This window comes from Cebidichthys violaceus, unplaced genomic scaffold, assembly GCF_023349555.1.
Source record: "Cebidichthys violaceus isolate CVI_PGR_0920_01 unplaced genomic scaffold, fCebVio1.0.p SCAF_1, whole genome shotgun sequence".
Taxonomy (NCBI): domain Eukaryota; kingdom Metazoa; phylum Chordata; class Actinopteri; order Perciformes; family Stichaeidae; genus Cebidichthys; species Cebidichthys violaceus.
The window spans coordinates 12,536,039-12,560,189 of record NW_027176262.1 but is presented as its reverse complement, the minus strand read 5'-3'; the positions used below and the strand labels follow the sequence as shown (position 1 = coordinate 12,560,189).

General features: G+C 39.8%; 2 protein-coding genes and 1 long non-coding RNA gene across 3 annotated transcripts; all 3 read right to left on the bottom strand.

Annotated features, from left to right (window-relative positions):
* Window positions 1–858: 858 nt before the first annotated feature.
* Window positions 859–2,221, bottom strand: LOC137879561 (uncharacterized). Its single transcript, XR_011103748.1, has 3 exons — window positions 1,728–2,221; window positions 1,556–1,604; window positions 859–894 (listed from the first exon to the last, which is right to left on the bottom strand). It is a non-coding gene; the product is annotated as an uncharacterized lncRNA (long non-coding RNA).
* Window positions 2,222–5,650: 3,429 nt separating this feature from the next.
* Window positions 5,651–14,089, bottom strand: fxyd6 (FXYD domain containing ion transport regulator 6). Its single transcript, XM_068711138.1, has 8 exons — window positions 13,903–14,089; window positions 8,368–8,421; window positions 7,880–7,903; window positions 7,364–7,399; window positions 7,144–7,218; window positions 6,823–6,859; window positions 6,680–6,729; window positions 5,651–6,286 (listed from the first exon to the last, which is right to left on the bottom strand). Exons 2-8 carry the CDS (start codon window positions 8,414–8,416, stop codon window positions 6,249–6,251), a joined length of 309 nt encoding a protein of 102 aa, XP_068567239.1. The 5' UTR covers window positions 8,417–8,421; window positions 13,903–14,089; the 3' UTR covers window positions 5,651–6,248.
* A 147-nt stretch (window positions 14,090–14,236) lies between these two features.
* tmprss13a (transmembrane serine protease 13a) lies at window positions 14,237–23,870 on the bottom strand. Its single transcript, XM_068711126.1, has 13 exons — window positions 23,674–23,870; window positions 20,620–20,791; window positions 20,397–20,507; window positions 19,888–20,052; window positions 19,369–19,495; window positions 18,812–18,907; window positions 18,342–18,385; window positions 17,542–17,704; window positions 17,131–17,306; window positions 16,469–16,567; window positions 15,449–15,591; window positions 15,179–15,331; window positions 14,237–15,058 (listed from the first exon to the last, which is right to left on the bottom strand). Exons 1-13 carry the CDS (start codon window positions 23,689–23,691, stop codon window positions 15,044–15,046), a joined length of 1,482 nt encoding a protein of 493 aa, XP_068567227.1. The 5' UTR covers window positions 23,692–23,870; the 3' UTR covers window positions 14,237–15,043.
* Window positions 23,871–24,151: the final 281 nt, after the last annotated feature.

Below are 24,151 nucleotides of genomic sequence, written 5' to 3'. Positions count from 1 at the left end.
TTTTACATTATTTCTGTAGCCAACAGATGTCACTTTAGAGCTGGATTTAATTTCCCTTACCTTGGATTTGCCACAGTTGGTGATCTTGTTGCCTTCAGTGAAAAATAGGATTAAGAGATTAGTTATTTCCAAAGCTCAGAACTATTGTGCTTTTCTTTTCTTGTTCTGATAACAACCCCGATGAAAACAAAATAGCAAAAAAATGGCAATATATACATTTTATCCCCCATTAGTCAATGAAAATGTGGTTAGATGCACTTTTGTCTGTCCAGCAATATGCTGTATGATCTCAACCCACTCACAAACACACACACACACAAACACAAAAACACACACACACAACTAAGATCATCTTCTCTTTCACACTGTTTTGTCTTCCATGTCCTTGTATCAGACTCCTCAAATTCATATTTGTTGCTGTTGCTCAGCTGTTGACTTACCTGCCAACAGAATGATGGAAAGGAACACGATGACCCCGGCGAAGACCAAACCTCCAACACGTAGTGTGTGGTAGTCTACATATTCACAGAGAACAATGTCACCACATTATCACTGTCATGGTAACCCCCATTTGTCTTTCATTTAACCTGCTGTAGCCTCTTTCCTTTGCTTTTCTTCAAACCTTTTAAGCTCTGCCTGTGCATTTTTTCCTTTTTCGCCCTCTACAATCTAGCTCGTGTTACTTATTTTTTCCCCTCTATCGCTCCCTTTATTGACCCATTTAACAACTATGTGCTGGCAGAAACCTCCTTTATCCTATGCATGCTTTCCACATTTCTCTTTTTAGGGCACTGGCAGAAGTTCAATATTTAAACAATTTTATCCTTGCAGATACACTTTCAAATTTTAGTTACTTACCGTATACAAAGTCTGCATCAAGGTCGATGTCTGCACCTTGGGATAGACAGAGAATGGACATGGGTTGAAAGAAACACAGTAAACATGTAGTAATTCTACCAAAATGTAGCAGCTGCAGGGAAATATTCGAAAATCCTTTTTTTTACACTTAATTAATTAGCCTACATTTCATTTATCCAATTCACTTGTAGAAATACTGACACACTACCAGCTGAATGCCTCGTTATATAACTAAGTTAAGAAAATAGGTCATAATCAGTGTTGGTCCATTTCCTGCAGGTGTTTTTCACACAGACAGCATGCTATTTCGGGTTAGTTTGAGCCACAAATCAGCTTTAGAACTCCAAATGTTCCAACGAATAAAGGCAATGTAACCATTAACACCCGTCACTATAACTTTGTCACGATATTGCCACATGTGCAGTGCCACTAGCATGAGCTACTTGTTGTAGCGAAATGCTGAAATGAGAAGGTGAGCCTTAACTGAGGCTGCTGGACTCCAGCATGCTTATGTTACTCATAATACAGTTAGCAGTTAATAAGTTGCTCTACCCAGGTACGTTTTTGTTGTTACTCAACTCCAATTCAGAAAAACAAGAATGGCTGTGACCTTATGTCCCTCAAATGATGTCATATTAAAGTGGCTCTGTCTCTCCTGTTTGTAGATAATCAGCAGTTCAGGCGCTGCGTAGCTTACCTTGAGAAGACATGATGCCTGGTCTGTTTGTGTGTTCTGTTGACAAAAACTGGAGGGACATAATGCAAACAGTTAACAAAAGGCTGGTGATAACAGCAGGTGGCAGCTGGTGATCTAGCCGTGTCTGCTTTTTTAAATCTTGTTTTTAAATAATGACAATAAAAGTGTTCACCATCAAATCTGGTATCTCCAAACCATTGTTTCCAGGGAGGGATATTTGTGTGGATTTGGTTTCAATAGTCCCTCCATTTAAATTAGATTTGAGACTTGTAGAGGCTCGTTTAAATAGGCTTATTCACTTTAGATGAGATGTAGTTGAAAGCTTGGAAACTCTATATGTCCTGATAAATTGCCTCACTGGGTTCCTCTACTACAGACTTAGGAGCGAAGTGATTGCGTTACTCTTCACTAAGAACTTTAACAGGCTAAAGGCGATATTGATCCTCGTTCTACCCCCACCCTTTCTCTCTGCATCCTTCACGCGCACACACAAGCTTCTCGATTGATCTACATCTCCTGACCTATAATCATTAACTTACACAGATTAACAGACGAAAAATTCCCCTTGCTGTCTCCTTTGTGTTGAAGCATGCCACTGTGAATTGTGGACTTCAGTGCTTTCATTTATTATGTTCCTGGGCCTTTTCAATGCACCACTGAGTCTAAGCGCATACTGAGACAGTTACTCATTAATATATTACAGCTCCAATAACCATTAACCTTGAACCTTGCACACTTTGATAGAGGTTATAGATGAGGAAAAGAAGAGTAGCTGTGGTGGCACCCAGCTAATAATGCAGAATTGATACGCAATGATTTTGGCAGATAATCACACCACCCCTAACGTGCAGCAATGCATCACTGTTATTAGATTTCTTCAATGGGGAGCAATTAACAAGAACAATGACAACTGTCAACAAGTACTGTCTGTCCTAACCCACTTTCACAAGACATATTAATTGGAACTTGTGTGCTTTTATATTTTGCCTCATTAAACAATGGAGAAACTAGTAAAGTTAAACTTCTCTTTGACATAGAAATACACGTTCTAGACCATATAACATCATCTAACATCTCAAAAACATGGATTAACATTGTAATCATCATTGTACCAACGTATAGGCATCTGAAATGGACACAACTGATTTATTTTTATGACCTGCACATCTAATTTAACATTTAGTTTTGGAAATCAAGTATTTACTCACCTGAGTTGCTGAAGGCTCTATATTTCTTCTGCCCAGGTGTGTGTGTGTCTGTCTGTGCCAGAGGTAGGTGCTCCCTCCCTAACAGATCCACCCTCTAACATACAAACACACACACACACACACACACACACACACACACACACACACACACACACACACACACACACATACAAACCACCTCTCCACGCCCATATCCATACTTCAGTCAAGCCGCCCATTTTCATATTTACACAGTCTCATAAAGTTTGTACTCTGATGCCAATAAATAGTATATCAGCCAACCTTTGGAATTGTAGCAGAATGAGCAGTACACTACTGGCTCTGCTGGTGAGGAACACATTTTCTGAAGTAGTTTTATAGCACCAAGTAGCAGCTCATAACCTTGACTGACATTGATAGGAAATTGTGAGATTGATTTCAAGTGCTGTTAGAGGGCTTCTTGTGAAATATGCTTTTCTAGGCTAAGATGTTCAGGCATAAAGACCCTGAAGAGAATTCTGAAAGAATTTTTTTTAAGATTTACACTAAAATCTGGTCTTCATCTAATTGAACACAAAAACACCTTCATGTGAATGGTCAGACACTTTTATTTGTTTCTGCCAAAAGCACAACAGGTGGCACCACAACAAGGCCTCATGCGTAAAATGAACATAGCATTTAGTGTACAGCAGTCGTCTTTGAAACGCTCAGACTTAAGATTGATAATGTAGTCTCGCACACAAATAATGTCAATTGTACATTTCACTTCTCTCAAACTCAGCGTTTTCTCTCTTTCTCAGAAATGTAATACATGTATTACCACTCAAAGCATAATGGCATCAGAGAGACTGAGCAAGCAATTTGATAGACAAACAAGAAGGAGGAAAGAAAGAAACCCAGGCTTATTAGATTTGCGGAACTAGAGAAGTATGCAGGGGAACTAATCATAGTCTGCTGGAGAGAAGTTAATCCTGGCGGAGCCAGTGATGAAGCGATGAAGTAGATGTGTGGAGAAGAAGGCAGTGAGACAGCTGAAGCAAGAGCTCTCTCCATTTTGGATGGTAAAACACTGCAGTGGAGGAGCTCATGCAGATACCTGCAAACCATTACTGTGCTCAGTGAGAGAGCTGTGGCAGTTGAGATTGTCTTATATAAGGCTCATCACATTAACATGTAGAGATACACATGCACTTGTGATATATACTCAATCATATATATATATATATATATATATATATATATATATATATATATATATGTATATATACATATATATATATATATATATATATATATATATATATGTATATATACATATATATACATATATATACACATACATACAGGATGTGCACACTATATACAGTTGTGGTCAAAAGTTTACATACACTTGTAAAGAACATAATGTCATGGCTCTCTTGAGTTTCCAGTTATTTCTACAACTCTGATTTTTCTCTGATAGAGTGATTGGAACAGATACTTCTTTGTCACAAAAAACATTCATGAAGTTTGGTTCTTTCATGACTTTATTATGGGTTAACAGAAAAAGTGCCAACATCTGCTGGGTCAAAAATATACATACAGCAACATGAATTAGCAATTTTGGTGACTTAGAAAGTTGTGTCAATGAAATGAGCTTCATAGCATGGCCTCTTAACTTCTTGTGAGTGATTATGAGTGACTACAGCTGGTGACTTCTCTGAGGCCATTTAAATAGGGCTCATTGGATACAAACGCCCACAAACGCTACAATGGGAAAGTCAAAGGAGCTCAGCATGGATCTGAAAAAGCGAATCATTGACTTGAACAAGTCAGGAAAGTCACTTGGAGCCATTTCAAAGCAGCTGCAGGTCCCAAGAGCAACAGTGCAAACAATTGTTTGTAAGTATAAAGTGCATGGCACTGTTTTGTCACTGCCACGATCAGGAAGAAAACGCAAGCTATCACCTGCTGCTGAGAGAAAATTGGTCAGGAGGGTGAAGAGTCAACCGAGAACCACCAAAAAGCAGATCTGCCAAGAATCTGAAGCTGCTGGAACACAGGTGTCAGTGTCCACAGTCAAGCGTGTTTTGCATCTCCATGGACTGAGAGGCTGCCGTGCAAGAAGGAAGCCCTCGCTCCAAAAGCGGCACCTTAAGGCTCGACTGAAGTTTGCTGCTGATCACATGGACAAAGATAAGACCTTCTGGAGGAAAGTTCTGTGGTCAGACGAAACAAAAATCGAGCTGTTTGGCCACAATGCCCAGCAATATGTTTGGAGGAGAAAAGGTGAGGCCTTTAACCCCAAGAACACCATGCCTACCGTCAAGCACGGTGGTGGTAGTATTATGCTGTGGGGCTGTTTTGCTGCCAATGGAACTGGTGCTTTACAGAGAGTAAATGGGATAATGAAGGAGGATTACCTTCAAATTCTTCAAGATAACCTAAAATCATCAGCCCGAAGGTTGGGTCTTGGGCGCAGTTGGGTGTTCCAACAGGACAATGACCCCAAACGCACATCAAAAGTGGTAATGGAATGGCTAAATCAGGCTAGAATGGCCTTCCCAAAGTCCTGACTTAAATCCCATTGAGAACATGTGGACAATGCTGAAGAAACAAGTCCATGTCAGAAAGCCATCAAATTTAACTGAACTGCACCAATTCTGTCAAGAGGAGTGGTCAAAGATTCAACGAGAAGCTTGCCAGAAGCTTGTGGATGGCTACCAAAAGTGCCTAATTGAAGTGAAAATGGCCAAATATTAGCACTGCTGTATGTATATTTTTGACCCAGCAGATTTGATCACTTTTTCTGTTAACCCATAATAAAGTCATGAAAGAACCAAACTTCATGAATGTTTTTTGTGACAAAGAAGTATCTGTTCCAATCACTCTATCAGAGAAAAATCAGAGTTGTAGAAATAACTGGAAACTCAAGAGAGCCATGACATTATGTTCTTTACAAGTGTATGTAAACTTTTGACCACAACTGTACCCACATGTGCATGCAAACCAACCATTCAATGGTAGACCTAAATTAAGGATATTTAACTGTATATCTTATCTGTAACCTATCTGTATTTTTATATATGTATACAGTATATATGCATATATGCTATAATCCAAATATGACAAACATTATCCAGGACAATTGACAAAATAAACAACATATTGACGTATTCTAAAACCTAAAGGCAATACAAAACGAAGAACAGCAGACCACAGAACATTAAAACTTCTTCTCAGTCTTCAAAGACAATCTGGTGTCGAAGGTGTTACTGGCTAAGACAAAGAACCGGAGTGAGAGAGAGACTGTCACAGAAAGGCACAGGAACGGACAAGAGCACTAAGGGACGGGCACGGTCACAATGGAGCACAATGGGCGAAAGGTTTGTCTCAGAGGATAAACATTTTATATACAGTACATATTACCCCTTTTAACATATAACTTCCCTGTTACCCTTCCATACAACCACTTATAATAATCACCCATGTCATTTCAAAAGGCAGCTCAGTCTGGTGGAGTTGCCTCAGTTCTCCGCTGGAGTCTCTTTGGCAGCCGCTGCAGCTGAAAGGTCAAAGGTGAGCAACTTAGTAAAGCACGGGTGCAAAACATTAAACCTGCCTAAACATGTTGGGACTTCTCTCTCTCAGTCATTCACTTACATCCATCACTCAAAGGACTGATGACAGCCCTGCTGCTTACTAAGAGTTGGTAATACTCACAATATTTAAGATTGTGACATTTTTCTAAACAACACTATAAGCTTTGTTTCTTACCGTCTACCACTAAGTACATTTACTCGAATACAAGATGTATTCAGACACATGCATACAGAGCAAATGCCCCCCACCCTCCCCTGTGCAATGGGAACTCCTTAAGGGAAACTCAATTATGGATGTGTGTCTCGAGGTGAGCCGTAGGTGAGAGGAGCTGACAGAGTTAAAATGTGCATCTTACCCTTGGAGACAATCAGGTTCTCCTCCTGTACCTCCTCGTCTCTGGGGGCCCTGAAGAGAGGATCCACAGGTTGTCATATGAACCAAATCTTGAAAAAAAGTTTGCTTGTTTGTTTTTTTAATCAAAGAGGGACAATGACATACCTGGGCTTCTGGTTGATATTGCAGTGGCATCGTCGACCTACACATTTGAGAAATCATCAGCTGTCTTAACCAGAGGTCTAATTAGTTAGATGCATTGTCTGTGTCATCACTGTTAACAGTGGTTCACTCTTACCTGATGATAATATATTACGTTATAATCGATAAAAAAAAACAACTGTAAAAACAAAGCGTAGTAACACAGTGTGGAAATAATGATTCATTCAATTACTGATAATAATTTGTAATTTGATTGTAACGCTCAAATACATTTAGTGCATGTACACATAATAAAATGATAACCACACAGAGAGGTCAACTTACTAAGGATGAGAAGAATGCCCAGTGTGAACAACACCACGGCAAACGCCAATCCCCCAATCCTCAGGCTCTCATAGTCTACAGAAGAAGATGATGACAGAATGAGAGGTACAGGAGAAGGAGAAATACATTATAATCAATGTGCCATTCATTGCAAAAAGTGTTTTTTATGTGTAGACACTGGCCAGTGGTTACAGAAAACATGGATTTTTTTTTAATTTACCATAAACAAATGGGTTTTCAACTGTCTTCTTGTCATCTGTAAAAATTTAGAAACCACATATTTAGAACCAATGTGTTCAGATTTTATCAATCTGGTTGTAAACACAACTAAAGACAAGTACAAAACAGGACAAAATACATTTTCTAAATCATAATCCTGTGTCTCTAGCTTTCACTTATCTCATGCTCCATACAGAAACGTTTGAAAGAATAATGCTATAGCAAACACTCAATGCATTAGTTCATATATGTTGTTATGTATTAATACAGATTCCTTATCAACTCTCTTTCCTACCAAATAACCACTCTCATCTCTTCAGCAATGATTTCAATCTATAAAATAATCTAATCAACACAGTTGGATCTGGTCATTTTTGGATTTAATCCATACATCTGACTGTTCACTGAAGTAGAGCAATCCATAAGGGTCTGATTTGATCTGGAAAGCAATGGAGCCACCAATGTGGCAGTTCGGACTGCGTGTGACCCCATTGGAGATGGCATCAAGTGTACTCACGCTGCTCACTGATCTCTGCTAAATCTGAGAGGCAGCAAAGAGAGGAGGAAGTGGTTTGAGTCAGAGGGTGCAAGGAAAAAGGAAAAAGGAGAAAGGAGAAACACAGGAAATTAGGTACAGTGGGAGACTGTGAGTGAGAAATATGTCAACACTATGTATTTCTCTAGCATTGCTTTGTCTAACACAAGCTTCATCATCTATTTATAGTGTGGAACTGCGTGAGCATGTGTTTATGTTAATCATACACTATAAGCAGACCTCACACACACAGACAGTGACACAGCAAACCTGTGAAACCCACACACAAAGCTCCAAAGCAGTAATTGATGTTTTGCTACGAGCCCACACCCAGAGAGTGCCTTTTCATGTAACGTCACTCCCTGCCCCGACACTGCCTCCCGATGGACAATTGGTGTGTTCAAGCCTGTGTGTTTGTATGCGAGTATGTGGGTGCTTGTGTGTGAGTTGGGGGGGTGGGGGGTACTTACCAGCCACACACACCAGGAGTGAAGAGAGGAAGAGCAAAATAGTTTCCATGGCGACTGTTGACATAGAGTAATACAGAGGGAGAGTGAGAGGGAATGAAAGAAGGATAAAAAAAAAAAAACAGTGAAAGAGGTCTGTATTAGTAAACTACACTACTCCAGCATATATTCCCCTGAAACAATGAACACATATACACATAACGTTTATGCACACACACACACTAGCTCACATTCAATATAATATGTGTAAAAGGGGAGTGACATCAGACAATATTGGCTATATCCAAACCCCTGGAGTTTAACTGATATTAAAGGCCTACAGATATAGTTTTTATCTTGCACAACGATCCATGTTCAAAGCCTGCATACATGTTCTCTTTTCCTGGCAGAGATTACTCTTGCCTCCCTGTGGACATCACACAACCTTGGCCTACTTTCGTGGAGGCTATTTAATGCACACATGGCAATTGTGTCTCCTACAAAATGTGAGAATGAACCATTTATATCCAACTTACAGTAACTACAAAATGTTCATGGCCAACACAAAACGCCCCCCCCCCCCCCCCCCCCCCCCCCCCTCCCCATAATATCTGCTACTAGGAACTAAACTGTGATCAAAGTGTTGTGGTTTTGTTTTGGCAAGTCAAAGCACTATATTTGAACATAAGAAACATTGTGTAGATAGAGTGAGTAAATGTGTATTCAACATTTATTAAACTTCCTAAAAGACAAGTTTTTAAAAAGTCAGGTACTGCGTTCTCATTCTAAACGTGTTACTAAATGTAACAATTCTACAAATGCAGACTTGGTGGCAACAACAAGTCATAAATCAATATCTATGAGCTGTATAATTCCCCACCAAAATCTGCAAGTGTCTGGTGATGTAGATATTATACATCAACCTTTAGGTCTCCCTCCTGTCGTTGAAAGCTGGCTTTTCTAAATGTAAGTAAATGCCGGCCCTAGCAGGGAGTATTGAGAGTGATTGTTCAATATAGGCGAAAACAGATGGGGAACAAGATTTAACAGCAATATATTTGATGAGGTATGTCCAAGCTCCACAGAGAAATAATAGAAAGTGACAATTCTACAGTAAAACATGTATTCTCAGTCCATGGACGCATTTGTATAAAGCCTTCAAGAGTCCAAAAGTTTTTTTAAACTCTTGTTTGACAGTGCCACCTGGCTGCCTACCTGTCTGCCTACATGTCTTCTGACTGATTACAGAGGACATATAGTGCACTTAAATGAGTCCATTATAGTCATTAGCAAAGCTACCGAGGTAGCATTCCTGCCCAGTTGTGGTTTGTACGTTGGCGCTTTGTATATTTGATTTGTGAGTCATCGAGCAACAGACTGCTAACAAGGACTTTTATGAAATAATGTGACACAAGATGACAACAGAGGAACCGAAGGCCTATAGCATCCATTAGACTAATGGCATCTAATCTTAAAATTAAAATAAACCCTATGTGACGTTGGACTGACTCGTTATAGGGACAGTATGTAACATTTAGGGGGGGTTATTATATTGAATATAATATTCATAACTAAGTAAGAATCGTTATGTTTTCCTTAGGGCGAGCAGAGATGCCGCTGTGGTGAGGTGAACCAGGTGAAGTGAAGGATACTCAAATTGACGGCAACTACACTAAAATATTTACAAATAAAAAGCCAATACTTTATCAATACTTTTGTAAACATGTTAAACAAAAGTGAAACCTAATTCAGGCTGCCACCAGTGCTATGTTTACACAAGCAAAAGATTATTTTTGTAAACTTCTCTGGTGGCTGAGACAAAGCAGCCAGCAGGACAGAAGACAGGAGGAATGACTGATACTGACGGATGTCTGTGTTCTTCATTCTTTATAAACTTCACAAAGAAATTATATTTATTTGATTGACTTTTTTCATTTGTTTCCAATTAGATTATTGTGTTGTAAACATAGCTGTTGCTCAAGAAACAATATTTCGCTGATCTAAATTATTAGGCCACTGTAGTTCTCCTAAATGTAAGCTAGGGAAGGGAGGGGCTGAGCTGAAGGGTAATTAGTTGGTTGTAATACTAAATTAATTTAACATTCATGAATATGGTGACAAAAGAGAATTTCAGTAAGGATTCTCATTCTCACTCAAGACTGAGTATGTGTTATAAAAAAGAAGGTATTATTCAGAGTGACACTTTTAAAGTCTAGTTAAAACCAAGCCCAGATATGAATTATCCAATAGGAGAATATAGTCTTTAAAGGCATGGCTATGACATAGATATACATCTTTTTTTCACATCTGAGGTAATGATTGATGGCGGCCCCAAACTATACATAACTTCAGACACATAATAAACTGATCCAGATTGAATACCACAGGCAGCAAAACTGTTCACGCGGCAGTTGTGCCCTTTATACGGCAGCTTATTGCTGCCACCACAACAGAAAGAAATTTGTTCCCACAATAACGATGTTTTTATGATTCTTCTCACTTCTCAAATGATGTTTCTAATGTTATTATGACATTTTATCATCAGTACAGGATACTAAATTACTACATTTAAAGAACATTGGAATTGTGCATCAGGCAGCTACTTCGCCATTTACAAAATGTTCCTAAATAATGTTAAAGATAGTTCTGTCAATCTGATACTAATAGAAAGGCAGAATATATGATGCCCTATTGTGTCTCCTCTCATGAAGACACTTGTTTATGACATAGATAAGACAGTGAGTGTTCAGGGTTGAGTAGCATGTTGGACGACCTCCACTGGTTCTGGAAGAACCAAAGATAGTCTGGGGTTAAAGGCAAAGCAATCAGTCCAATACCTGACCCCTTTTTAAAGACAAAAGAAGCCGATCTTTATGCAATACAAAACTCAATATGAAAGTAGTTTTGCACTGATTATTGACGGTATTTTCACTTTAGAAGTTATCAAAGAATGTCATCCTTTAAAACAAAATACCTTGAAACATGTTCAACAAGTTGGTTTGAGAAATGTATTTAAGTGGGGGCATTTTACAGACGAAAAACAAAAGTTGTCAGTGTTCTTTGGTTGTAAATGCATTTAGACATAACATTAGCAATTATGGACAACAATTCCTTCCTATACACCAATAACCTGATCAATTTGGCTCTATTTTATGTCATATTTGTTAAAACATACTTTTCTGAACCTCAAATAAATAAAGGAAATAATGAGATCACAGCAAACAATAAAACGGTTGATGTAAGATGTAATATGTATCTTTTTTCAGTGGGTCAGTGTCACACGTTTCTTCTGTGAGAATGCTTTAGGGTGTGTGGCACCATGGCACTGCCAGATGTAATGTTTCAAGCTGCTATTCAATGCCAGCCTTTCTCTCCCCCGCTATTATACATGGCACCTGAGCAGTTACCACTCCATCTTTCCTTAACTGCTCTATTGTTCAGCAAATATCAAGTTCCACAGCCAGGCTCCCCTTTGTCTGGGAGGACATGAAATGGGCAGGCAGGGTGACTGTATCTGTTCGGGGAGGACAAGGAAATAGCAGGCAGCGAGGCTGTTTTCTGTAATGTGGAGACAAGGATAGGGCAGGCTGAAAGACAGCGGGGATAGAAGACGAGCAGAGAGGGACGGACATAGTCTAGCAGGAGAGTGCAGGCAAAGGGCATGCAGAGGAGACACTGTCTGAGGAGTAAGGGCAGTCGAAGGGCACTCTGTTGTATGATAGTGGCATTTCCTGTATAATATAAAACATAAATACATAGAGCATTAAAAAGGAAGGTCAGGAAATGTGATGAGGCAAATATGACAAGGGAGTGGAATAAAGCCAATCAAAGAGATAACACAACCAAAAGCAACGGCAGTGAGACGATAAAGTGGATTATAGGGCAGCACAGTGTTCACCAGTCTCTGAGACATGAACAACATATCAATCAAACCTTTGACATTATACTATTTGGCAAATGTGTGAGTCTCTCTCAACGAGACACAAACATCTAAAATTACAATTTGAAAACTATATGACTGATGTGCCTGCAGTGTCAATTGTATGTGTTTTTACATGAGACCACACCCCACCAAATCACTCAATTGCTCAGGATCCTATTCTGTGCACGACAGAGATTAAATGTTATTTAAAATGATGGTCCTTCTCCCTGGCTTGCTGTTTATGTTTCACGGTCTGATCGCTGTAATTCTGGCAGGTGCAACTTCACGTGAAATACTGCCCTTTCTAAGTGTATACGTTGCTGAGACAATATATATCTGTTTTGTTGGATGTGTATATCTCTTTAAATGCAGGATCTAAAATGTGAGGTTGATTGGCATCATTGTGCCAAATCTCCCCATTTCACTATGTGTGTGTGTGTGTGTGTGTGTGTGTGTGTGTGTGTGTGTGTGTGTGTGCAGGACATCTGTTTGGTGACCAATGACCCTGATGCTTCTACAGTAATTATTAAAACATGTTAAATGCAAAAGTCCCCGTTTCAATTCAAAAGGCATTTGTTTAACATTTATAGAGAATGGAGGGCAGCTAAATAGGTCACGCTACAGGTCTCCATAACCTTTGTGGAAAAAGTAACAACTTGACCCCCTATATCTGTCACAATAATAATGTTACTTCCTCATGACAACAAGGTGCGTCGTTCCATAGTGTCCACTTATCTCCATGGTAACAGCATGCATCTGAAAATATTCTGGCGCCGAATGAGAAATGGTGGCTGGAGTTCGCACATAAACAGGAGCAAGGGGTGCGGCACGCAGCTTTTAAGTCCGAACTATAGACGTTTTGACTCCAGTCGGTTTCCACACAATCTTTCACATCCCTTCATAATTAAATGCATCAGCTTTAGGGGGGAAGTGGTTGTAAATTCGGTGGCTTTTGTTACCTGTGTTGCGCTCCGACAACAAAGACCGACCACAATAACGCATGCGATGACCTCCCCATTATCATGTAAACAATAGGCACAATAGGCTATAATTCAACAATTGATGCGTGACGTCTGCGCATTCATCCACATGTGCGTCGCTCAACCTGTGGATCACCTGATGGAGCAGACAAACGAGCCTTATTGCGCCTTGTCCTTTTCTTTTTCAGATAGCGTTTTTAGACATCACGCACGACCTCCGATATTTGGTTTTCAATTTACTGTTACAAGGCGTGCAGTCAGAGAAAGTGAATCTATTTTTTGCAGCGCAACCAGGTTATATAGTGATCAGTGCCAGCAGACACACCCTCATTATATTTTTTTAGCACTGATGAACAACAAACAATGGCATCTCTGCAAACTGATGAGACCACGGACCACCTCCAAGGGCGTGGAGCCTAAATATTGCAAACAGCACGCATGTTGGCGGAAATTAATGTCACTTAGAAATGTGCGTGATTGATGTAAAATCGTATTCTAGCCTGGCACGATTTATTTACAACGGACTGTGTGCTCAAAACTAGCTAATACTAAATCAATATTATTAAAATTTGCGTTCCCTTTCAAGCCGTCTTTCGTGGCTATTATGGCGCCTCCTGATACAACAAAATGAGAACACCATCTAAGACATCAACTTACCGCTTGTTTCTCCAGCAGTTGGTCAACAAACTGATATCCACCCTAAAAAATCAGACAGCTATCAGAAGGCTTTTTCCAAATATTATCATCTGTCAATATGTGCACCCTGCTCACATCGACATGTCCTGGAAAAATAGATGTGATGGATAACAATGTGACTCCTGGAGGGAGTGACTGCTTTTTCATTGCGTTGATCTCTCTCTCTCTCTCTCTCTCTCTCTCTCTCTCTCTCTCTCTCTCTCTCTCTCTCACTCTCTCAGGCATCATATACCCCCAGCATTAAACCAGCCTCATGTGTGATTGACAGCTCGTGATGGATTAACTCCACAATAAGAATCTTCCTTCATCTTTATTTTTATGCTCAGTGATTAATGCTCAGGGATCCCACACATTAGAACAGTAAATATGTTAAACATCATGGCCAATGCACATTAATATGACATACAGAGAACACACAATGACATACAATCTAAGAAGAACAATTTCTGAAAAACTTCACAGTGTGAGTATAAGGGGAGGTTTAGGTAGAGTGCCAGCTAAATAAAAGGGACAAGGGTCCCACTTGCTTGCTTTCCTCACAAAGTGAATATAAAGTGACCTTTTTTATTTCAATATGGGAAACAATAGTCAGGATAGAAACGCCTGAGATGTGTCCCTGAGGACATAAATCATTTTTAAAGAGTATCATTTTCAAACGAACAAAGGAGATCACAGTAGAGTGGACTGTGTTTCATTAGCACAGAACACATAAGAGAAGGGCCAGCCGTCTTTAAAGAAGGCAAACACAAGAATACTGTATGACTGTGACACCAAGAGGCAGACGAATAAAATCAAGAACGCAAGACTGAAGTCAGTGCATTGATTGGTGTGTATCAATAATCAGGTTCAGGTAATACACATCGCAGCCGCATGACAGAGGATGAAAAGTATAGCTAATGCAAGTCTTGTGTTCACGTTGTGCAATTTATCGTGTTGCTATCCGCCAAGCAGTTCACCTGTGTGCCTTTCTGTCTCTAAGTATCTCCTCATCAATTCATTTTATATGTGTAAATCCATCCATGTCTTAACTTCATAGTGCCGGGTTAATTAGGGAAATGGTGGGGGGTGGGGGAGTAGACCGCCGTCATGAGACAAAGGGACATCATGGCATCTCTTTCTGTAGGCACAGGAAGTGTGAACAATGGTGAAAACCTGTAGCCTTAATCTAAATGCATCTAAGTAATTTGGATGTCAAACACACATTCTTACATTATTAATTTAGTTCATGTGTTCATACCTCCATATTGCTATAGATCCACGGCAGAACACTTTGGACTTTGGCGTAAACGCCAGGCTTGTTTCTTTCACCACAGCCAGCTCCCCAGCTGGTGATCCCCATCAGGTACCAACGGTCAGCACCCTCACACACCAGAGGTCCACCACTGTCGCCCTGTAATAGTTAATACATAGTTAACACAAGTTTTACTCTGAAGTTAGCTGGATGTTAAAGGCACAATTCATATTCATCTGATTATTGTAAACCTGTCCCTTGTAATTGACTGCTCACCTGACAGGAGTCTTTGCCTCCCTTGAGGTCCCCGGCACAGAGCATGTGCTTGGTCACGGCGCCTCTATACACACTGGGGCTGTTACACACTTGTGTACTAATGATGTTCACAGTCACTTCCATCAGTTCCCTGGAGACAGTGCCTATATTGAAAAAAAAAAGCTCATTAAGCAAGGCTCTTCTACAATATGTCAAAAATATTGACTGATTAAATGGGAAACTTTACCATTTGAGCTTACAAATAAGGATTGGTTGATTAATAAATATAGGAATACCAAGGCAACAGGTGTCACTGTCATATCTTCCCTTCTTTTGTCTCCAGCTTGTCTGATTAATCAGGTGTTGTGGATCCTTATTTCCTGTGTTGTTTGACTGTCATTCTGCACCTGCCCATCAGCCATTATAAAGTTTTAGGTCCATCTATCTCATTCACTATCAGTCTCAGTATATAGAGGGAAGCCATTATTTACTCTCTGATAAATCATCCATGTTCCCTCAGGGGTCCAGACTTTTTTTTTCTGACTGTACTTCCTCGGATGACAGTAGATCTGTCTGCTATTTGGCTAGTGCCTGACTGCTCTTGCTTTCTGGAAAACATGCATTTGTGCTCTGATCTGGTCAAGTGTTACTCATTATTACTCTGCAGCTGACCATCTCTGTTTGCCTGTTTTTATAAGGAAAGTTATATTTTTAAGAGAACCTTTTTCAGCTTTATTGCTGTACTCTGGCCAAATACGTAGCCATACATATTACAGTCGGTACGTGGGTAAACAACAATTAGTAATCCTTAGACCCAGGACCAACCTTTTAAAACATACAGTTATCTACAGGGCTCCTAATGGAACAATTATAATAGTAGAAAATTAACAAGGACATAAGACTTTTAAGAAATAAATGCAGATGCACCTAAAGCAGACCACATGACTGCTACAGTGGAAGCTGATCCAATAAATCAAGCTGTAAACCTTATTATATCATTTGTTACATTTCTAGTAAACTCAGCTCCATATTCCAGTTTACCTGATCCGGACTCAGTGGTGCCAAAACCTGAGGTCCAGCACTTCTTTCCAGGGAGAACTTGCTCGTCAAAAGCTGGCAGACAAGCTGGATGGACTTTAGCTGGAAAACACAAAAAGACATGTTTAACTTTAGCAAACACAGCAGCAACCTTGTGTTCTTAAAAGGATAGTACTGTAAACAGATGTACAAACACACACACAAACACAAAGGGCTGGGCAAATCAGATTAACAATATGACTGTGGACTCAGTACATACTTTAAAAGCTAAGACCAAACAGCAAAAGAAAAACATTTCAAAGGCAGTCGCTGTGTATTGTTTTTTCCATATGACACAATGTTGAAAGCATGTAAAAAAAAGAGTGACTTTTTCAAGATGTTTTAGCTGTAGAGTGAATGCTTAGTGATACAGGCTCTTGACCACAGATCAGCTGGCAGAAGGACTGTCTTTCTATCCTCCACCAGGTCACGTTACATACTTCTTATATAAACACATATTCCCTCCTGGTTAAACAGCTCTTGATGCATTTCATGACTCTTCTCTTGCTGCATCAGATTTAGACCATGACAGCTAACCAGGTGCTGACCTTAAAACCAAATTCTGACCGCAGCCTCAGCTATGAAGGAAGGATGAACATCAACATTGTTTTAATAAAATTACTAACCATTGAAACTAACTGGAGATGTAAGTTTGAGTAGAGCGACGTCCTGGTCATTAGTGGCGCTGTCGTAGTTCTCATTGAGTATGATCCTCTCAACCAAAAAGGGAGGAGGTAGTTGATCCAGAGACACAGCTCCACCATACACCTTCCAGTTTCTCTCCGAGAGAGCAAAGGTGTTGCTTTTGTGACACAGAAAAAGACAATGGAAACCAATAGGGTCATATCGCCATGGAAATGGTGCTTATATTTTCAGCATAGAAGACTTGCAGTCTTTGCATTGTAAATTTGAAAATGTATCAGTTCAACAATATGCATTTTTGTGCTTACGATGTACAGCATGGATACTGAGACACAAATAAACACACATAAATCCATAGAATAAGTTGTAGGAAATATGCCAAGACAGATATTCACCCTTGGAAGCAGTGGGCAGCGGTCAGCACAAAGTCAGGAGAGATCAGGACTCCTCCGCAGGTGTGGGATCCTCTGAAGTGCAGCGACACCTGCCAAGGCCACTGACCCACCTTTGCTATGCTGCCCCCAATAATCCGGGATGTAGACTCCTGCCGACCGCATTCTGAGAACGGAAGACAATGTTAGATACTGTACAATACCAAAGAAACAGCTAAAACATCCTAAAATAAGGTTGAGAGATAATTCAATATTAATAGTTTAGTGAGTTTCAGTAAAATGGTGGTGATCAAATGATCATTGTTACAACTTTACGAAACAAAGTGGGCTACTATTTTTTTGTTTTACGTAACAAGTTTTATATGAGCTAAAGCACAACAGAAAGCACTGATGGTTAGGTAATGATTGAAAGGGTATATTGTATATATGTTGCGGTACCAAGACTATACCACGTACAGTAACGCCTCAACTAGCTTGCATGCTACACTCCATATTTGCCATATTTTAGATATGGTATCTCAGTCTTTCTCAGGTTTTGTCATTGTTGATATTTAATCTTGTCACCCCAACTCCGAGGTCTCTGAGTTTAGATTTAAGATTCAAAGATTGCGAGTAGTGATTTCATAATTTTTTTAAATTATCAAAAACATACTACAGTAGAGTCAAGTGATATTGATCAAGTACTGATTTTTTTTTTTAAATAGTTGGATTTGCAGTCATAGTTATACTGTGTGTGTAAGACAGGGACAGAGGAAGAGTGTGTGTGTGACATATGGCTTTAGGAACAGATGGACGCTCCTTACCCACACACTGCAGGGAGACAGTCTCCTGGTCTGGACAGGATGACCTGCGTAATGAGAAAAACATGTCAGTTATCGAATGTGCACCTTTCTACTGTTTTCTGTAGTATTATAAATAAATAAAAAAGCAGATAATTAGCCTGTAGGGGTAATGTTCTTTTAACTGCTTCCACAAATGACAAAGATATTGGAGTGATCAGAAGCGGGACAAGGAATAGGGCTGCCCCTTTTTGGTCGATTAGTCGACTAATCGGTCGTTTTGGTCTTAGTCGACTAGGATTTCTTTTGTCGATTAGTCCTTTTTTGTGCATTTTCACACTGAAGGCTTATCATCTCTGACAAACACTTGATATAAAGTTGCGCTTTTCTGTCATTTTTTGTGGAGAAACCCAGTTCAACAGATCTGTCAAAAAGTAATTCTACTAATAATTGTTTTGGTCAAGGACAGCCCAAGAAATGACTCGATTGTTTACCTGACGTTAACCAGACCCTGGATATGGGAAGATGAGCCACTAGTCAATGTTAAACCAATAGAGTCCTGGGATGTAACTGCTTTGCTGACATAGGACCTGGTGATAAAGGGAAAAGTAGTTCAGAAAGCTAAACAGATAAACTTGCACATACAGAGATCATTTTGTCAAAACAATGCGTGATTGAGTCTGGAAATCCATTCTGCTTCTGTCACACTGAGACACCCCAGGGAGACCCTGTGGAGAATCAATTAAACCATAAACACACAGCAGCAGGTGAGGAGAAATGAGATGGATCTCAGTGGGTAAATTACAGGTTGGAGACAGAAGCCCACATGTTCGCTATTCGCTGATGAATTTGAGTCCGGCAAAATGATTGGATAAATCCCTCCTTCATTGAAGCCTGAGCTAGCTCAATGATGATGGGAATGGTTCAAAATATTTTGATGTTGGAAATCTGCTGCTGTTGCTACTGTCCCGAGACTATTTTACATGTTGTTTAGCACATGTAGGTTATGTTTGACAAAATTATAATTGAGTTATGAGTGATCATTCTTTACTCTCTAAATCCCAGTTGAGCGCAGGTCAGGTCGGCGTAGCTCTTGTTCCAGTTTTTGTAGCACACTGGTAGGAAGCGGCCATCTTGTGATGTCCTGACCTGCAGACGTCTGTCCTTGCCAAACCTCACTGGGGGAAAAAAAGAAAGAGGACAACTTAGCATAACTCTTCACTGGGTTATGAACATTGCAGCAGTAATGTGGGGTCTTTAGCCTGTGTGCTGCTGCTGTTGCAACTATAAACAATTATAGTAAAAGCAAAAATCAAATGTGAAAGAAATTAGCTTAGCATACTAAATACACAAGCCTACCATAGAATACTATCCCCATCACCAAACCTATGTATGAGATCCCAACTTGAAGCTCCTCCAGCCTTTTTTTCATTTTGAGGAGATTCCTTTTGCTGTCAAGTATCTACCCATGCCTCTTCATCTGTAAGTCTGGTTCTGGTAAGGTCTACGTGTGTGTGTGTGTGTGTGTGTGTGTGTGTGTGTGTGTGTGGGTGTACAGGTGCCTACTCACCACAGTTTGATTCGTCACTGCCCAGTTGGCAGTCACTTATTCCATCACATTGGACAGTATTGTTGGGGCAGGTGTCAAAGTTTGGCAAAGACGGATTTTCATCTTTGTCATCACTAGGCTCTGTGTTGAGGATTGCTGCTGTTGCCAACCGAGTGCCATAACGAACTGTCGTTGGGGTAGTAATTAGTGTGGATAAGTAGAAGAAGAGTTTGCCTTTATTGTTATTGCTGCCAACCCAAAATATTGTTCTTTTTAATATCTAAATAAAGCATTATATACCAGCAATAAAATCATTTTGTTCCATCCTACAATCCCTTTTTAAAGTATGGATATTATCAAAAACAAAACCACAAAAATGCAAACCAATCTACTGTTATCAGAACTGCAAGGGCACAGGAAATATTGTGACTAATAGATACATTGTATGCAGTTGCAATATGAAGGAATTACATTAGCAAGTGAATGTTAATGACAATGTCCAGTGATCTGTAAGGATAAACATAGTATACCTCCAAGCCAGATGGCCAGTGCCAGCAGCCCGAGCACCAGTAAAGTTCCCCCTGACCCTCCGTAACACTGGGCATTACCATCGCAGCATCTCCTCCTCTTTCTGCTAGGGGCTGGACACAGACAATACACAAACAAATACAGAAATACACATTAATAATCCTTGGGATGACTCAGTCTCCATTTGTTTTGCTCCATTTTGTTTTAGCTGTGAATACCACTCACGTATGCTTGACTGTTGGATTTGGGTAACAACCACAGGTGGTCCATACTGGGGGACGTATTGTGGATAGGCGGATGGTATCAGGCCTGGACCCACGCCATACACCACCTCCTCATAGGACCGGAGGGGGGGCTGGGTGTGCACGGCAACAGAATAGGAAGGAGGGGGCTCGTTCTGTGAGGAAAAACAGAAAAGGCGGAGGGAATATAAATAACTAGCGAGAGGTCATGTTTTAAATAAATCCCTTATTGAAAAAACACATGTGATGTGGAGTCTTTGTCCATTGTGTCATCTGTTACTCTTGGGAACAAGACACAATGCTATATTTAGGTATAATGATTTCAGTAGTTAGACGGACAATACAAAATAAAGAGGCAAATCATTTGCATGTTTTTGTTTCCCAGGACTAAGCATGTAGGCTATTGTCCTCCATGCAATCCTAACACTATCATCAAGCATGTGTTTAAATCCACACCTAGGTAACAACCTTACCTAAAAAGACATGTGATGTATTCCGGCAACAGTCTCTGAAAGATCAGGTTTCAACAGTTCATTTCCTCATTTTTCTGTTCATGCTATCTCCTCTTCCCTTTTTGATTCACAGCTTCTAGTAGCAATATCAAGAACTCCAGACAAAGAATGAAATCAGTACTTGAGTTTTTGGCATAGGTAAGCTAACAGCTGTCCATAAATGAGTAAAAGTAAGGAAGGCGACTAAAATTTAGGTTTTGTGGCAACAGTACTTTTACCCATTTGGCTAAAGCTCTATATGAGCTCACTGTAAATGACTCATGATAAACAAGTGAGTCAGACTCTCTCCCTGGTTAAACAATGGCCTCTAAGACTACCAATGATACCTCTATATCTGTGTATCTCTGTCTTTCTGCCATGAGAATGAAAGAATGGGGTCCAGAAGAGTCAGTGATTAGGTAAAGAGGAATTAGCTTCCTTAGGTTATAATAGGATGGAGAAATATTACAATTTTTTTCTAAGAAATAGTTTGACATTTTGGGAAATGCACTTATTTGATTTCTTGCCAAGAGTTACATGAGAAGGTTGATACCACTCTTGTGTCTTTGTGGAAACTATGTCGCTATAGGGCAAGCAGCTGGTTAGCTTAGCCTGGCTCTGTCCAAAGCTAGCAATAACTGCACACCGCCACTTCTAAAGCTCACTAATTTATCTGGACAAAAACAACAGTGTTACTGGGGATTATTGTATATGCAATACGTTTTGGCCAGGCACAGTAAGTTTGTGTCTGAGTTCGAACAACAAAATATGACGTGTTAATTAGTAAGCTTTAAAGATGCTGGATTTGGTTACGATACCTGTCTTTGTGAGCTAATCTAATTGGCTGCTGCTCTAGCTATAAATATATATTTAACGTACAGACGTGAAAGTGGTTTTGTTATTTCGTCTTACTCACTCGCATATATCCCAAAGGTCAAACTAATTCTTTAACTTAAATTTTAATTAAGGTAATACATTTAACTCTACCCTTGCAATATGCACTTATTATAGTGCTATGCTATGTATGTGGAATGCAACTTTGGAAGGTTATCGAATGGAAAATGTTATATGACGAAACTTGTTTGTCCACAATGTGGCCTGGACACCCATGCATTTACGGAAAGTTACAATACAAGGAAGTTTATGGCGAGTTATAGTAGGAGGAAGAGCTTTTTTGTAATTAAGTTTTGTTATGGGTATGAGTTAATATAGTCAGAAGCTCCACAGCATAGCAGAGGTTTGACATGATACGTGTCTGTTACTGCGTTTTAAAACAGCCACATTAGTCTTGATTTGGGCAGTCTTGAGCCTTAAGTTCACCGCTAGTGCAGCGAAAGCCAAGATTTAGTTTCCCAAAACCAATGAGGATGGCCAATGAGCTGTTGTGACCCTTCTTCATTTATCACTTTGGTTACACCTTCATAAACAGGGCAAAATATCATTCGTAAAACATTTTTTTAAAAGGAATGGATTAACCTATTGAGGTGACACTGGCTATGGATGGACTCGCTACAAAAGATGCTCCATAAGACATTCCTACTTCACGCTGATCAAGTTTAAAAAATACACCTATCGGCAGCACACACCCCACTTAATTGAAAATGGGTGAGCTGGAATAGGTGGAAGAGCAGGTTTATCATATTTCCTAGCAGAGCACTGTACTTGGATCATCTTGCATAGTTTGCCTATTGGCCATTATCATGGAGAAACACTGGAAAAAACATTAAAAGATAAGAGGTTTCAGATTTGAAAGGTCAATATTTTGCTTAGACAATAACTATGAAAATATAAAGTTACAAAGATACCCGACATGAAACTGGAGACTGAAGTGTCATGTTTGTTTGTAGGGCCTACAAGAAATCAAGGCAGATAGAAGTCAGATCAGTGCATTTCATAAGAGCATTGAGTGAACTGATCTTGAATGCAACCAAAACAAATCTGAAACATAGCTAGATATCCAATGAAAACCCCATTATCTCAAAATTTAGATAAAAAAATTTGTCTCCATTATAGGTGGACACAAATGTTATACTTCTTAACCAAATCAACCAATTTAAACACCCATTGGTTTATCAGATCCAATAGGATTAATTGGATTAAAGATGCATTGTCAAAAATGTGAAAATAAAATAAAAAGTCTTGTAGTCTAAAGAGTTTCAAGCAAGTGTAAATGTGTTGCCCTATAGAAACTTAAGAAAGAACCCAGTTGGTTTAGACAAAACTAAAATTAAAAATACCTTCCTCCCTGCTGCCTGGGAGGTAAATTTAAACAAATAAAACCTCTGAGGTCAGCCTATAACCACTGCCATGAACAACACAAGTTTACAGACAAATAAACACAATGAAACTCAAAAAGAGCAAACAGAGAGGCAGGTAAATAGACCAAGAGCCACCATTCAGAGTCTGCATGGCAGGTGAGTATCGATCAAGGAGGAAGTTTGACTATTGATTTGAGGAAAGTTGAAGTCAGAGGAGAGGACAAGAGACACACTGTAGCATGAAGAGGGAGTTTTGTGTTATAAGAGAAAGTCAAAGGAAGAACCTACCGGGTCATTCTTTGCCATCGGACTCAGGTCAGCGGAGTGGAGAGTGGAGGTGAGCGCAGGTAGGTGTAGCTTTTTCACACCCAGACGTTTACTCAGTCACCAAGCAGTGTTTACAGCAAGGTGGATCCACACTGTTACTCTCTGTATTTTCTTCTCCTCTTCGTTCTACTCTACTGACCTTCATCCAAGCAACAACAGGTAGGTCTGCGTTCCCTGCCTAAGACCTCCCACTTCCAGCAACTATCATTCTCTCAGACCTTCATTCTAATGCTTACAGAGACGGGCGTGCCCAGTACACCAGTTTCCCACCTGCCAGACGGGTTTTGTGGAAGACAGAGACTGTCAAAGCTTGTTTCGCAGTGCCGAGCTCCATTGTGGCTCAAATGACACCAGCTGAGCTGTCAGGTCCCTGAACCAAAATGTCTTCTTCTCCACAGAGAAAGAACTTGACTTGTTTTCCCATAAAATCTAAATTCTA

Bases quoted from the DNA above. Each gene is read 5' to 3' on its own strand.
- tmprss13a (XM_068711126.1), bottom strand. The intron at 17,307-17,541 runs GTGAATATCTGT...GTGTCACAAAAG, and splicing joins GCTGCCCACTGCTTCCAAGG to CAACACCTTTGCTCTCTCGG. The intron at 16,568-17,130 runs GTTAGTAATTTT...TGTGTTTTCCAG, and splicing joins ATCTCCAGTTAGTTTCAATG to CTAAAGTCCATCCAGCTTGT.
- fxyd6 (XM_068711138.1), bottom strand. From the start codon at position 8,416: ATGGAAACTATTTTGCTCTTCCTCTCTTCACTCCTGGTGTGTGTGGCT. The intron at 7,904-8,367 runs GTAAGTACCCCC...GCTGCCTCTCAG, and splicing joins ACTCCTGGTGTGTGTGGCTG to ATTTAGCAGAGATCAGTGAG. The intron at 6,860-7,143 runs GTAAGTTGACCT...TCAAATGTGTAG, and splicing joins GGGCATTCTTCTCATCCTTA to GTCGACGATGCCACTGCAAT.